The sequence below is a fragment of the Penicillium robsamsonii genome (genome assembly GCF_028829455.1).
Source record: "Penicillium robsamsonii strain IBT 29466 chromosome Unknown utg000003l_segment0_segment0, whole genome shotgun sequence".
Classification (NCBI taxonomy): domain Eukaryota; kingdom Fungi; phylum Ascomycota; class Eurotiomycetes; order Eurotiales; family Aspergillaceae; genus Penicillium; species Penicillium robsamsonii.
This window is the reverse complement of record NW_026643221.1, coordinates 6,905,605-6,920,161: the sequence shown is the minus strand read 5'-3', so window position 1 is coordinate 6,920,161 and position 14,557 is coordinate 6,905,605. Positions and strand designations below refer to the sequence as shown.

Below are 14,557 nucleotides of genomic sequence, written 5' to 3'. Positions count from 1 at the left end.
GTATATTGCAGTGCTAGATAAGATTCCAGAATATGTCTTATAGCTGGATTCTTCCCCGAGGGTTTGCCCCGCAAGGGCAATAGGCCATCTTCCACCTAGACCTTACATTTATACTCATCACTCTTATGTCATCTACAATGCATCACGGGGTATTGAATCGGCCAATCCAAGTCAAGGAAAGCGATGCAAACGTGCAAAAGTTTATATCCACCGCCACTACCGCCACTGTGGATACTAGCAACGTTGGTTCTCCGAGCTTTTGTTGCCAAAGGCGGTAAATTCATAAGCACATTGTATCATAGGGCTATACCTTTACATCTAGACCGTATAGGCATTTCGCCTATTTATACTATTTTGCTCTGCTCCCCAATTTGTTCTCAAATACAAGAGCCATGTCTTCACCAATTGGATGCTTTCACACCGACCCAAAGCGCTTGGGTCCAATTCCTCCTAATTGCAAACTTCCAGCAGCAAAGTTTTTAAAACAAACATACAAGTTCTATGATTATCGTCAGACTCCCGTCAACATTGTCCGCAAGAAAACCAGTGCCCAGGATTGCCCAATATGCGTTTGCTATGGAGTACGGACTATGATGCTCGATTTTCGTTCTAATCCCAAATACCCAAAAAAGACCTCCCGAGATGCCGTAAACGAACCGTTGTATCAAAATGGGTTTGCCTCATATCATTTACCAGCCGCTGCCGTGAGCGTTCAGACACCCTATACAGGGATGCCGTTTACGTTTGATGTGGAAAAGGGCCAAAACGGAGAAGCGTATCATGCGCTCATCTGCTCCCTTTTGACTGGCAATGCTGGTCAGATAATACGTATCAACATTGGCAAGGCCTCGCAGCCCGCTACTGTGGAACAGCAGAACCTTCTTTACTACTATGTTTCACAGAAGGCTATTGTCGATACTCCAAGAGGAGGCGATTCAAAGGACAATGCGACTAAGTGTATAGCCCGTGTGTTTGAGCAAAATTCCGAATCGCAGGCCCAAATCTTTCAGTCTCTAAGAGATTACCTCAATGATTCGCAGCTTCAAACCGCACCAGCCGAGGACACCCCAACCGGGGGATACCCCTACGCCTCTCAGGCATATGCAGCAAAATATTGGATAAATCGATATCTTTCTCTGACAGAACAAGGGAAGTCGAAGCTACCGAAGCTGGCAGACGTGGGAAAGATAGCTCTCTTGTTGGTCCGCCGGGCCCAGAAAGCCGGAGATGGCCGTTCAATGGATGAAGGAAATATCAAAACTTGCCTGAAATCAATACGCGCAGCGAACCAGGCCATGGCTGCCAATGGCTATGAAGTTTTCAATTATATCATATTTTACGGTGATTTTGATCGAAAGCAAGCTCTTACTCTCGTTGAGTGGGCAAAAAAGTCCGGCCTCAGCGCCCTCTATATCACCTCGCCCTTCAAGGAGCTCAATTCGAAAAACGTTTTGGATCAACAGATCGATGCGTTTTGGGCCAATTTCAAGGGATCTCGAAATTCTGCTTTTGAATATATTCCCGAGGGTGTGCCGCTCGAAGTTAAATTGTTCGGATTCTTCCTTGCGCTCCAGGCTCGATACGGTTCAAAGTTATGTTATATTGGCTTCAGATCCGGCACACTCGATGGACCTGGGTTTATCGGAAGCCCGATCTTCTACCTTGATGATACGCTCACGAAGGGTGCATGGAATGATTTTGCCAGTGGTAATTATCTCTGGGACGGCACTGACCGGACGCTGCAAAAGCCCGAGCGTATGATGTTTATGACACGAACGACAAATACATTTATCCGCATCAACATCAAGGGCAGTGATAGAAACCTCATCGAACTTGACGACGACGCGGCAAAGCAGTTAGGCAGTGCGTTATACCTTTACATGGCATCCTTGCCAGCCAATGATCCGTATTGGACACAGAGGATTGCTTTGATGAACAATCCAAATCCCCAACAGAATGAACTGAAGCAAATGTTTGATTATTTTCATGGCATGTGGAGAACAGTGAAATAAGTGTTGTCGTCTACAGGGAAAAAGATGTTCTCTTCAGCCTTTTCTTACCTGTTGTTCCTGGATATGAGACAATTCAGCCTTCACAATCTTGTATTTTCAAATGAGAATGAACGCCTAGGGAAGATACTAATGTTGCTCAGGACGCATTGGCGCTTAGCTAGGCACATGGCAATTACGGTCGACGATTGCTATAACTAGAGCGAGAGATGCACTCATTGAAATTAAGATCTATTGCTGCAATTTATTAGAAGCCTTCACTGTAAATAGTGGTATCGTAAACAGGCTTAGCTTTTGGATGAATTGAGGTATGTCCTATTCATCGTCCCTCTCCACTATAACCTCTCTCGTTCGCCATATGCCCGACTGACTATTACAGCTCTCGGTATCACAGGACTGCTGCTTTATGTCCTCAAGGGGTACTTTTGTCACAGATAGTGTCCGCTTAGAGCGAAGTTGTATGGAGTTGTATGAGAGCTTGAAGCCGGAACCCGGTCCATTTCGTGAGCTGGCTTCGCTAGAGGGGCCAGTGATAGACTCGAAAACCTTACGGAATAACGGGCGGATTGTCGGGATACATGCAGCAACGATGACAACATTTTGCTCGACCCTAAGCTGGAGGTTAGCGCAAGCTAGGGAAAAGAGGCGTGGGTAATTCTCACAGTCCCCAAAGAACTAATGGTACCACCTTGTAAACTGCTGGACATTAGTTGCAGACTAAGTGATAGAATCGAGGGGAATACTGACGAGGATCAGTGTGGTCAGTGAATAAATTCAAATATGTTGCTTTAACAATTGTGACGATCGCGGAAAGCAGGGTTAATCCCATCATAATGCACACACCCAGCTTTGTCGATAATGGCATCTGTAGTTTCCAAAATGCAGAAATTGGTACAATAGCCAAAATGATATCCGTCATAGTTGTGTATGCGCTGACCAAATAGGAGAAGCCATCGAAAATATCCGGACTCCAACATGTGCCCTCAATGGAAGAGTTCCACATTTTTGCTGTTGGTTTGCATTGAAAAAATACAATGAAAACGGAGATCATGGCCAATATCACCTGGAAAATTACCATGGCGTATAGGAGTCGCGCACGAAGTGGGTTGGGGTCAAGCAGATGAACGATCAAGATGGCGATCGAGACGTTGGGGAAGCTAAACGCGCCTATATTGCCCTTGTGTTTAGTATTCGACTTGTTCCATTGAATGGGTAAATACGCACCAATGTTGAAAGGAAATGCAATAATCTGCCAGTATGCTGATTTTTCATATCTCTCAATGCCATATTGAGCAACTACAGTTGCAGTGTGCCGGCCTAAACCAAGAGTGACGGAATATGAAACGAAAGCCGTGGCAACGATGCTGAGAGCCTAGATAATAACGTTCGCAATGTCAGTCGAACCTAGAGGTTTTCTTGGGAGAGGCTTGTGCCTCACCAGCGAGAAAAAAATCAAAAAATCATCCCAGCCAAACCGTTTGTTATCAATTCGGGCGAATAGCTTCAAGGAAACGGCTGCGATTGCAATCCCGGTGAAGACCCACCCAATGGCATTGATCTCCGTCGCTCGTGTCTCACTATGATCGACATTTGTGTCGAAGGAGGCCATCGTCAACGATTTCAGTCTATATTATAGACTCGATCCGTAGGACTCGAATGAGGAGAGATTCTCAACCAGAAGACTTCTAAAAAGAAACAGCAGCGTGAAACAATTATGTGCGGCAAATTTGTTGAGCAACTAAACTAACTTGAAAGAATCCATGGATAAATTGATCTGGCCTGTTAGTGTATTGTAGTACTAGTAGTTGTGTGTGTATCGACTAGTATTCCATAATCCCAGAGTATTCGACCGTAGCTTGCTCATATTGATGACACCCATGTACAATAATTGTCCCATGAGCAACGGTGACCAATCAAATAGGGCCAAAATGGGCGAGCTCCTAAACACTAATGCTTCAATTGATATCAGCAAGTCACTAGCCAAGAAAATTACTTTGCCGAGAAGGTTATATCTTGGTTCTGCCCATTTCCAATGACCCAAAGGCAGTCTCGATGTGATGCAGGCCATTCTCCATACTCCATATATACTTCGTAGTCCTAGGAGACATAGTGGAGTCATCGGCCGTTTGGGGCTCCATAGTGGATAGTTGAGGGGCCGGTTGGTACCCCTATTATGTACCGTTGTCTCTCCGTACCTATGGGTAACTATTGTATAGTAATGATTGTGATATCTGTTAACACTCCAAAGGGCGGTATGAGCTAAGACATAATAAGGAAATGATGGATAGCCACAACTTTGGACTATCTTCATTGTTAATAAAAAAAAGTGCAAACAGTCTCAGAAACTTTAGACATTAACTGAATCGGCATGGAAGCGAGGGATATGTACGGAGTACAATATATAGGTACACTCAATATATGGTTCTTCCTATTAATTATACAGAGAACTCCGTACGTAGGGCAATTTTCCTGTCCCGCTTAGCGAGCTAAACGGCCGGCTCATAGCGTCTCTTAGCTCATGGTACGATTTTATTACATAGGTTGAAAGAATCTTTCAGGCGCCCAGACCAATAAGCATGTTTCGATCCCATAATACATACTCCGCAAAGAGTTGAGTAATTGGCTACCAGGCTACTAACATCCAATGATGTGAGAACAGCCTCTTATTAGCTTTGCTCAACTCCGAATGAGCCCCCGCTCTCTCTTTCTCGAATAACAACGCTAAGGTGAGTGGGAGTCCTGGTTGGTTAAAGTCAGCACTTGGAGGGTCCAGTGTGAGAGCTTCACCCGTGCCCTTAACATCGTACTAGCCCCAAACCAAACCTGGGAAAACAGGATAAGAACGGGGAGAGGAGGGGCAAGTAGATCCGCTACCGTATATTATTTTCCATTTAAGAGATAATTGACACCCCTTTGTAACTTGGGAATCAATTGTCGTCCTCTCAACGCTAAATACCATCATGGCTTTCCAATCTGTCTCTGCCATTCTGGATGGAATTGCCAGTTCACGCACGGCATTCGACAAGAACGAAGCCGGCTCAAGAGAAGCTCTGATTGACCAAAGCCGCGCGCTGATTGCAGCATTGGAAATACCAAGCGAGTTCATCCAACGCACCTTTTGGGCAGAGGTGGGAGACTGCAACCTCGTTGAGAGCTTATCTTGCTCACAGTGCTAATTGGATTTTTACGATAGCCAGCCCAAAGCGCCATTATCCGTATGGCCGTCGAGGTCAAGCTTTTCCAATGCCTTAGGGATGCAGGAGATGCGGGACTCACCCCGACAGCATTTTCCCAGCAGACTCAGGTCAACGGTGCTCTACTACAACGCCTAACGAGACATCTAGTAGCGATGAACCTCGTGTCATTCCACAATGGGGCGTTCCATGCCACGAAGCTGAGCAACGGGCTCGCAGAGGAGAACTATCAACACAGCATCTGTTTCTGCTATGATGTGACGCGCCCTATATTTAACGGATTCCCGGAATATTTTAAGAAGTCCGAATATAATTCCCCGACTCTGGGTGGAACCGACGGCACATTCCAAGAAGCACACAAAACAAACCTCCCGTTCTTTGAATGGCTCCTCGTGACGCCACCGCACCTCCAGCATTTTGACTCTTTCATGAGCGCGTACCGCGCGGGTAAGCCAGATTGGCATGAGTTCTACCCCGTGGCTGAGCGATTGAACACGGGCTTCGATGCTTCTATTAGCGATGTCCTCCTCGTCGACGTCGGTGGCGGAAAGGGCCACGATGTGGCTACCTTTGCTGCACAGTATAGTCCTTGCCCGGGTAGGATTGTGCTCCAGGATCGAGAGCCCGTCATTGCAGGTGTGGTAGCTAATGGCATGGAGCGAGCTTTTGAAGTGCAAGCTCATAACTTTTTTACGCCGCAGCCTATCAAGGGCGCACGCGCATACTCTCTTCATTCTATTCTTCATGATTGGAGTGATGAAGACGGTGTCAAGATCCTGGAGAATCTTGTGCCTGCTTTAAAGAAGGGTTATTCACGGGTCTTGCTCAACGAGATTGTGATTAACGAAGAAAGACCTACGCTCGCAGCGACCAATATGGATATGATGATGTTGGCACATTTTGCTGTGAGAGAAAGAACAGAGGCTGATTGGAGAGATATTCTAGCCCAAGCTGGATTGAAGGTGGTCAACATCTACACCTATCCAGGCGTTGCGGAGAGTTTGATTGAGGCAGAACTGACCTGAGTCGGTTAGCATGAGCTTCCTGGAGATTGTTACACCATACAGACTAATATTATCAAGGAATATCAAGGATAAATAAAGCATAACCAAATAAGCTTATATAGAATGGCTGAGCATTAACCCACCTTTCAACCTTGGTACAGATGGCCATTTTAGGTGATATTGGTGCACGTGACCTCGCGTTTCCCTGCATTTCGGACTTTTATCGACTTCAACTCCAACATAGAGCACTATGGGGCTTCGACATGGCGGGATCCTTGTCAATACCACTGCAGGCCTCATCATTAAAACGGAAACGAAGTCATGAAGGCGATCGCGGCCTCGAGTCCGATGTGCCTCCACCCCCGAACGCGTCGCCCCAAAACCCTGCCGATCAAACACCCTCGACTACAACCAATCCTTCTCTCAATGAATCTGATGTACATGGAACTGAATCCGTCAAAACAATAACCGCCAAAAAAACGAACAAAGGAAAGAAAATCACCTCGAAGCCGCCAAAGCCCTCGAAGCGAACTCCATCTACGCCATTGCCAGATGCCTTTAAGCGCCTCTCGCAAACTCATCGCGCCTTGAACCTCGTTTATACATTTTGCTGCACACGGAAGCACTTCGCCACCACATTTGACAACATAAAAAAAGCAGTACAAGCTCAACTTGGTCAAGGGCGAGAACTCACTGTTGAGGATGTCGCACGTGTGAAAGTCATAGTTCCCGGGGCGGTCCGCTTCGAATATGTGGACGAAGCCAAGTTGGAAGTAATGACTGCTGGAGATGAAGAGATATCTCAATATGGGTTACACAAGCGATCTAGTCTGGCATTTGGGGCAGACATGGACACAGCCGAAGACGCCAGAAGTGGCGATCTTCACTATGCAGACGACACAAACCAACTTCTGCTATTTGAGTTTGTGGATGGTGATCTGAAGCGGGAAGCACTACACCCGAAGACTGGGGAGTCCGTGAAACCTATGCGTCGCAGGAAAGATGAGGATCTAAAAATGCCCGTCTACAGCCAAAAGCAGATGCTGGGTTTGATTGAAAAACGAAGTGCCAAGTTCTCGGACGCTTTGAATGCGTTTTTGGTTCAATGTGAGGACAAAAATATTGATCCGGTGGATTCCCTTGAACAAGAGAAGAATGCTTTCCTGCCCAGCCCTCCAAGCAGCGGGACGAACACGCTTGCAGCGAAGCCGCCAGCAACAATTCCCAAGGATCGAAAGTCCATTGCGGAGATCATTGCAGAGATTCGGGGGATGGATTGGTACCATGCACAAATTGTGCCGGAAGGCCATCGAGTATTCGACGCACAGTCTCCTGTCTACGGAGACTTGACATTCCAGCTCTCGCAGGACCTTGTCAACGCTCTGTATAACACAAAAGGAATTACCCAAATGTATGCTCATCAAACAGAAGCAATTAACCACCTGTACGAGGGCCATAATGTGATTGTCTCGACGTCGACGAGCTCAGGAAAATCCCTCATCTATCAAGTTCCAATGCTTCACGAGCTAGAAAAGGATCCCGAAAGCAGGGGTATGTATATCTTCCCCACGAAAGCTCTGGCACAAGATCAGCGCCGCAGCATGCTGGATCTACTTCAGTATATGAACGGGCTGCAACACACAATGGTTGAAACCTTTGACGGGGACACGCCAATGGGGAGCCGGAACTTGATTCGTGACCAGGCCCGGATCATTTTCACCAATCCCGATATGCTACATGTTACTATTCTGCCACAGGAGAGTTCCTGGCGCACCTTTCTGAAGAATCTGAAGTTCGTTGTTGTCGACGAACTGCACGTCTACAACGGCCTATTCGGGTCCCATGTCGCTTTTATCATGCGACGCCTCCGCAGGATCTGTGCCGCAGTGGGTAATCGACATGTCAAGTTCATATCTTGCTCTGCTACCGTTGCAAACCCGGAGGAGCACATGAAGTCTGTCTTTGGGGTGCAGGATGTGAAACTCATCGATTTCGATGGATCTCCGTCTGGTCGCAAGGAGTTTGTTTGCTGGAATACGCCATTCAAAGACCCCAAAGATCCTACCTCTGGGCGTGCTGACACCGTCACTGAGACTGCCAGGCTATTTTGCCAGCTGATCCTCAGGGGCGTGAGAGTCATTGCCTTTTGCCGAATCAGAAAGCAATGTGAGATCCTCTTACAGGGCGTGCGCGCCGAGTTTGACAGACTCGAACGAACAGAGATCGGCAAGCTAGTAATGGGCTACCGAGGAGGATATAGCCCTCAAGATCGACGCCAAATCGAAAAGGAAATGTTCGAGGGAAAATTGATGGGAATCGTGGCTACCAACGCTCTGGAACTGGGCGTTGATATTGGCTCCCTAGATGCAGTCATCACCATGGGGTTCCCATACTCGATCTCCAATTTACGTCAACAAAGCGGCCGCGCTGGACGACGTAACAAGGACTCCCTCTCCGTCCTAGTTGGGGACAGATACCCAACCGACCAACACTACATGCAGAATCCAGACGAAATATTCACACGGCCTAATTGCGAGCTGCAGATCGATCTATCCAACGAGCTCGTCCTCGAAGGCCATGTCCAATGCGCTGCATTTGAGATGCCTATCCGCCCCGAAGAAGACAGCATCTACTTCGGGCAACAGCTTCTTGCCCTGGCCCCAACCCGCCTAATTAAAGATCCACTCGGCTTCTACCACTGTCATCCACGCTTCCGCCCGCAGCCTTCCCGCAGCGTCTCAATCCGCGACACAGAAGACCAACACTTCGCCGTTATAGACACAACCAACAACCGCAACGTAGTGCTAGAAGAAGTCGAAGCCTCACGGGCCTTCTTCACAATCTACGAAGGCGGCATCTTCCTTCACCAAGGCACAACCTACCTCGTGAAAGAACTAAACACCGAATCCTTCCTAGCGCGCGTCATCCGCGTCCACGTCGACTGGAACACCATGCAACGCGACTTCACCGACATCGACCCCATAGAAACCGAAGCAATGCGTGTAGTCAGCAACGACCCCTCAGCCTCAAGCGCCTTCTTCGGCGCAATCCAAATCCACGCCGTAGTCTACGGTTTTTTCAAAGTCGACAAGCGCGGTCGCGTCCTCGACGCCGTCGCCGTCGATAACCCACCAATCGACCGCCTTACGAAGGGCATGTGGCTCGATGTTCCAACGCGCGCTATTGATATGCTGCAATCGCACCGGTTAAATATAGCCGCGGCCATTCACGCCGCTGAACACGCCGTCCTCTCCCTTCTTCCTTCCTTCGTCGTCTCCTCGCCCGGCGACGTCCGTACAGAATGCAAAGTCGCGAAGAAAGAGCTCGGCCGATCCCTGCGTCGTGCGAACGTACCCAGTGAGTTCGAGGAAAAGCTTAAACCGCCGACGCGGCAGAGGCCCGCTCGGCTTACTTTCTACGATGCGAAGGGTGGGTCATGTGGGTCTGGGATTGCTAATAAGGCGTTTGAGTTTGTCGGGTTGCTTCTCCGGCGGGCGGTTGCGCGCATCGAGGCTTGCTCTTGTCTTTCGCCGCAGGGCTGTGTGGAGTGTGTTTGTGATGAGCGATGTAAGGAGATGAATGTTGTTATGAGTAAGGCCGGCGCTGGGGTTATACTGCGGTGTTTGCTTGGGTGGGAGGTTGATGTTGATGCCTTGCCGTGGGGGGAGGAAGTGGATGGTGACGAGATTGGAGTTGAGGGTGCTGGGGAGTTGGCTGGTGGGTTGGAGACTGTTGTGAGGGCCGAGGAGGTGCCGTGGAAGCCTGGGTGTCGGGTTGGGGTTGGCTGTTGAGAGATAATGTGGGCAGTGTACATCATTGTTAGGTTGTGCCCATTCCTGACATTTGGTATCCAGGTGAAAAACCTCGCGCAGCTATGGGACTTTGGGGATCCATGCCTCAAGGGGAGCCAGCTGCCTGTGTATATAACTAACTAATCGCATCTGCCGGCTGGTTCCAAATGTTATACAGACATAAACTCAGTATAAGAAGTGGTTAAGCATTGACTTGGGATTCAAGGTTCCCGAAGTCCCATGCTATTCGTGGAAGCTCAATGTAACCTTAACTTTTGGTTTTCTTCTATGTCAAGTCTCTCAAACTCTCGAAGGTTGAAAGAGCTTTTTGATAACTCGGTGATTTGTAGCAGTTGAGTGGTTCGAGGCTTGCTGTTTCGCTCATGTAAAAAAAAGAAGAGAATGAACCGTTGGAGATTGGATGTATAAATAAGTAATGAACGGTATCAGTCAATGGTCCTATAGGAAATTGGGTATAATAAATGTACATCAAGTCATGACCGAGAAAGACCACATTGGGGTCCGGGAGAAAGGAGAGATAATAGTGTGGCAAGGTAGATAGGCGAGGAGGGATATGTATGTGATGATGATGATGATGATGATGATGATGATGATGATGATGATGATGATGATGATGATGGGGAGGTGTTGGATGAGACGTTATATGGTATGGCTAATTCAAGAGAAGGCGAAAAGAAGGGAGGAGGCGCGAGAAAGACTAGAGCAAAGGATGAAGCTGTGAGTCGATATCCAATGGACAATGGAAATTTGTCATGTGGTATGTGTGTTATCCAGTCACAGGACGGGAGTGGAATGTGTCGCCTGGGCGTTGTCAGGGTAAGGGTAGTACGCATGTATGTTTGGTGTGTTTCGATGTGGTAATGTCAAGAGAATAGTAGCAGTGAGCTTCCAAAAATTGAAGCGGAGGCTGTGCTCATGGTCAAGAACTCAGGAGCCGAGGATGGTTGATTCAACGACAATGAAAGCCCCGTTCACTCAAGACCACTATGAAGGGCTCTGGTTGTCACCGTTGTCATCCAGATTCAAACCCCCGAAAAGAGATTTCATATCACGAACATTCGCGCGCATCTCATCTTGTGGCCGTGATGTGCGTTCGCTGGTCAAGGAACGAATCTCACGGACAATGCTTGTGAGTCCTTCATCATTAGGGAGCCACCAATGGTGAACCTCTGGAGCTTGCCAGATGGTAGCGAGCCCGGTGCGGAAACTAGGTGCGATGATGTACCTATTCGCATAGATAGTTCCTGGTCAGCTTTGCTCTTGATCAATCAAATCTAAAACACAGATATGCCGGCGGTAGAATCTTACCCATGTTGCTCCAACAATGCCAACGTGCGGCGGGACCACATTTGATACTTATGCTCCCTGGGAAGAAACATGCTAACCATGCCTATGCTGTTCTTGAAATTCATGCAGTATCCATTTTCCTTGTAAGGCCAGCGAATCATCGTCTCCATTAGGCGGCACAGCTCTTTGGCCAAGTCGTGCAATTCTTCAAGCAAAGGCAGCTGCAGGACTTGCATGGTCTGGAACTTGTACATTAACTCGGTGGCGATGATGTCGACCCAAGCATAATTGAAATCCCACAAGGCACCACGATGCAAGCCACCTGGCACGTATGGATCGGTAACGTCATCTTTAGTCAAGGGCTGCTTCTGCGGGTACTCTTGCACTTTGTATTCGTAATCATCGAATCCCCTTAGAATCGTCTTGGCCTGCTCGAGCCACTGGCCCAGGTTCTCGTTCTGGATGGCGAAGTTTTCTATTGATATCATGCCGCGAGATAACTTTGCATAGAGGGAAGCCATATCCAAGCCGAAGCGTCGGTTGATTGATGCGACAAGGGCGAGTTGTTTGGATGGATCATCTGGATAGATGGCAGCTTGCTCAGCATCATACTGCTCCTTTGCAAGATACCAGTCTCGACCGAGGACTGTTTCGGTGCCGCCCAAAATTCCCACGACTACATCGAAGCGCGAGTACCATAAAAAGATACTAGTATGTAGCTCGTTCACGTTGGCGGACTCTGGTGTGATTAGCTCTCGCATGAGTGCATGGGCCGCCTGGTGGTGATCGATCAGGTTCACCCAGTCGCCGATGTATTCCTATAAGTGCAACAAAGTCAATTAAAAAATGTCGGTGCAGTAGTCATAGAGGGCAAAGAGCAATGTACCTCAAATGTTGTCAGGACAAGAACGGTACACAGTGTCGCCTCACTGTGCTCCTCTCCAGAGCCCAATGATTTCCGGAGGAGGACCAAGGCTTTATTATAGTATTTCAAAAATTTGGAGATCGTTCCCCCAGGGCTGTGTAAAGAATGGTGGTAGGCCGAAAAGCCCACGAGGGCGTAGAGGAGAGGCTCATAGTGCAAGGCAAGTTCGACAAGGCTGTGGTGGATGAAATGGGAGCAACCCTGTCTCAAGAAGAAATGCGGAGGAGTCATAAAATCTTGCTGGAAATTTAAATAAAATCGCAGATCGTCTGGTAGGCGCGCGTTGTTGAGCAATTCTGTTGTGGAATGTCCCAGGCTGCCCGAGCGCACGCTCATCGATTCAAAGCGCGACTCGGCTGACGGCGAACTACTTTGATCTTTGATGTAAGAACTAGTATCGGACGAGGGCCTTGCATTGTGTTTCCGAAGAGATTGTGCGCTTTGACTCTTACGCAGATCCGGTTGTGATGTGGTTGTACCGCTTGCTGGCGACGGTCGGTATTCGGACACAGCATTGTCGGGTTCCTCTTCGTCGATGATGGGCTGCAAGGGGCTGAGAGTCTCGGAGTCTAATTTCCTAGGTGAATCGCTGCCGTGCGACTGCGGGCGACCAGCACGCGACTTGGCTGTAGTGCGTGAGCTAGCCTTGGATGTGGACGCGGTGGGTGACGGATACACACAATCGCGGCTGCCTTTCCTACACCGTTCACAGACTGGACGGTTCTCGTCGCACTTGATCCGGCGCGAACGGCAGGTAAAGCAGCCGCTTCGGGTGCGTTTGTGCTTCTTCTGGTCCGAGAGAGGTTGGAACAGCGATTGTTTCTGGGAGGTATATGAAGGGGGTACTATCATCGTAGGTGCCGTGGAGGGATCGTGCCAAAACGCAACACTCTCAGGATACTGTGCCGGGCCAAACAAGGACTCCTGTTTCATTGAGTCGAGGAAGCCCGACATGGCCGTCTGGGGTGACTGATCTGAATGCGCCATTGTTCACAATACCCACCCAAACTGATTTTATTCCCCTAATTCCCGAGTCAACGTGAATCATTTTAATAGAAGCTAGGGTAGAAGGGCAGTTGGTGGGGGTTGAAGTAAGTCCAGACTAACCTTGGAACCGGGGACGTGCGGAGATTAAAAGGGAAGAGAGGGAAAAAAGATGATTCGACTATAAAGATGACGGATTTAACATAACGAATTAACTGATTTTCTTTTTTAGTGCCCTCCAAAGAAGCTAAATGATCGACTGGTATGTAATACATGTATGGAGTACATAGTACGTTATATTCGCCCCAAAGAGTAGATATATGGGAATATAGAATATGGAATATGTGGATATACTATGGGCTGATCCAGGAGAGCTCCCCTCCGGCTAAACTTGCGGAGCCACATTTGGGGCTTGTATTTTCCCTTCAAGGTCATCTTGACGCGTCTAGTTCAATAGATAGTTTTTTGGGGGTTTTCTTTTTCATATCATATTCTCTTTGGACCTGGCAAAAGTTCCAAGTTACATTTACTTCTGAGATGCAAAGTACTTTTGTAAAGAGTACTACCCTAGCTCCTGGTCTTTCAACTTAAACATCCTTTTTAGACAGACAAAATAAAAAGCAGATCTCAGCGGACGAACTTCGGGTCTCGGCGTATCAGAAAAATGACAGAGAAAAAAAAGAAGGGACAGAATAAAATATTAAAAAAAGGGGAGGGGGGGGGGGGGACGACGATCCTAAGCCACAGAGATAAATCCAAGCAATTCTGGTCTTAGGGCTTGGCCAGGTTTATGCAGAGGATCATGATCAGAGCGTCTATGGATCTATCCCGGTCCCCCGAGCCCTTTTCGGTTTATGGTACAGAGTAGGGGAGATGAGCTAGTGGTATATTCGGCAGTTTTTGTGCTTTCTTTGGGTCGAAAGATGGAGATGGATCTCCGGATATTTTCCTCTTACCTATTTTTTTGCCTTTCGCTTTTTTTTTCCTATTTACAACATATCGATTGCCAGTGGATCCATAAAACTAACAAGGGTCATCAACGGCGATTATGTGTTAAGCGCCGGCAAGCTGATGATCATTTCCTGTACTATTCCGGAGCAAAGTTCGAACGGCGAGTCCCGCAATGAAAAAAAACCTAAGCCCGGCAATTTCGAAACCTTCCAGGACGATAGAAAGAAATTGCCGAAAACGTTCTATTGACGGAGATCGGGTTCTAAGTGGAGACGGCTAGGGTTGATTGTGGGAATCTGGATGTTCTCATTCGACGATTGGAGAAGCAATAGTGCACTATGATTCATGGTCTTTTTGCTAAATGTGGGGGGATTTTTGTTTTTCTTTTTCT

At 47.9% G+C, this 14,557-nt stretch overlaps 6 protein-coding genes across 6 annotated transcripts; 4 read left to right on the top strand and 2 right to left on the bottom strand.

The window, feature by feature from the left end:
* Positions 1 to 392: 392 nt before the first annotated feature.
* N7447_007390 (uncharacterized protein) lies at positions 393 to 2,012 on the top strand (the record flags this gene model as incomplete). Its single annotated transcript, XM_057231652.1, has 1 exon — positions 393 to 2,012. One exon carries the CDS (start codon positions 393 to 395, stop codon positions 2,010 to 2,012), a length of 1,620 nt encoding a protein of 539 aa, XP_057086742.1.
* Positions 2,013 to 2,324: 312 nt separating this feature from the next.
* N7447_007389 (uncharacterized protein) lies at positions 2,325 to 3,618 on the bottom strand (the record flags this gene model as incomplete). The annotated part of the gene is made up of 5 exons (XM_057231651.1): positions 2,325 to 2,619; positions 2,672 to 2,705; positions 2,757 to 3,176; positions 3,234 to 3,381; positions 3,448 to 3,618. The coding sequence occupies 5 exons, from the start codon at positions 3,616 to 3,618 to the stop codon at positions 2,325 to 2,327; spliced, it is 1,068 nt and encodes a 355-aa protein (XP_057086741.1).
* A 1,351-nt stretch (positions 3,619 to 4,969) lies between these two features.
* N7447_007388 (uncharacterized protein) lies at positions 4,970 to 6,228 on the top strand (the record flags this gene model as incomplete). Its single annotated transcript, XM_057231650.1, has 2 exons — positions 4,970 to 5,137; positions 5,203 to 6,228. 2 exons carry the CDS (start codon positions 4,970 to 4,972, stop codon positions 6,226 to 6,228), a joined length of 1,194 nt encoding a protein of 397 aa, XP_057086740.1.
* Positions 6,229 to 6,368: 140 nt separating this feature from the next.
* On the top strand, positions 6,369 to 9,998 carry N7447_007387 (ATP-dependent 3'-5' DNA helicase; the record flags this gene model as incomplete). Its single annotated transcript, XM_057231649.1, has 1 exon — positions 6,369 to 9,998. One exon carries the CDS (start codon positions 6,369 to 6,371, stop codon positions 9,996 to 9,998), a length of 3,630 nt encoding a protein of 1,209 aa, XP_057086739.1.
* Positions 9,999 to 10,494: 496 nt separating this feature from the next.
* N7447_007386 (uncharacterized protein) lies at positions 10,495 to 10,967 on the top strand (the record flags this gene model as incomplete). The annotated part of the gene is given in 4 exon segments (XM_057231648.1): positions 10,495 to 10,542; positions 10,557 to 10,736; positions 10,800 to 10,835; positions 10,890 to 10,967. The coding sequence occupies 4 exon segments, from the start codon at positions 10,495 to 10,497 to the stop codon at positions 10,965 to 10,967; spliced, it is 342 nt and encodes a 113-aa protein (XP_057086738.1).
* A 36-nt stretch (positions 10,968 to 11,003) lies between these two features.
* Positions 11,004 to 13,218, bottom strand: N7447_007385 (Zn(II)2Cys6 transcription factor; the record flags this gene model as incomplete). The annotated part of the gene is made up of 3 exons (XM_057231647.1): positions 11,004 to 11,244; positions 11,328 to 12,124; positions 12,193 to 13,218. The coding sequence occupies 3 exons, from the start codon at positions 13,216 to 13,218 to the stop codon at positions 11,004 to 11,006; spliced, it is 2,064 nt and encodes a 687-aa protein (XP_057086737.1).
* Between the last annotated feature and the right edge of the window lie 1,339 nt (positions 13,219 to 14,557).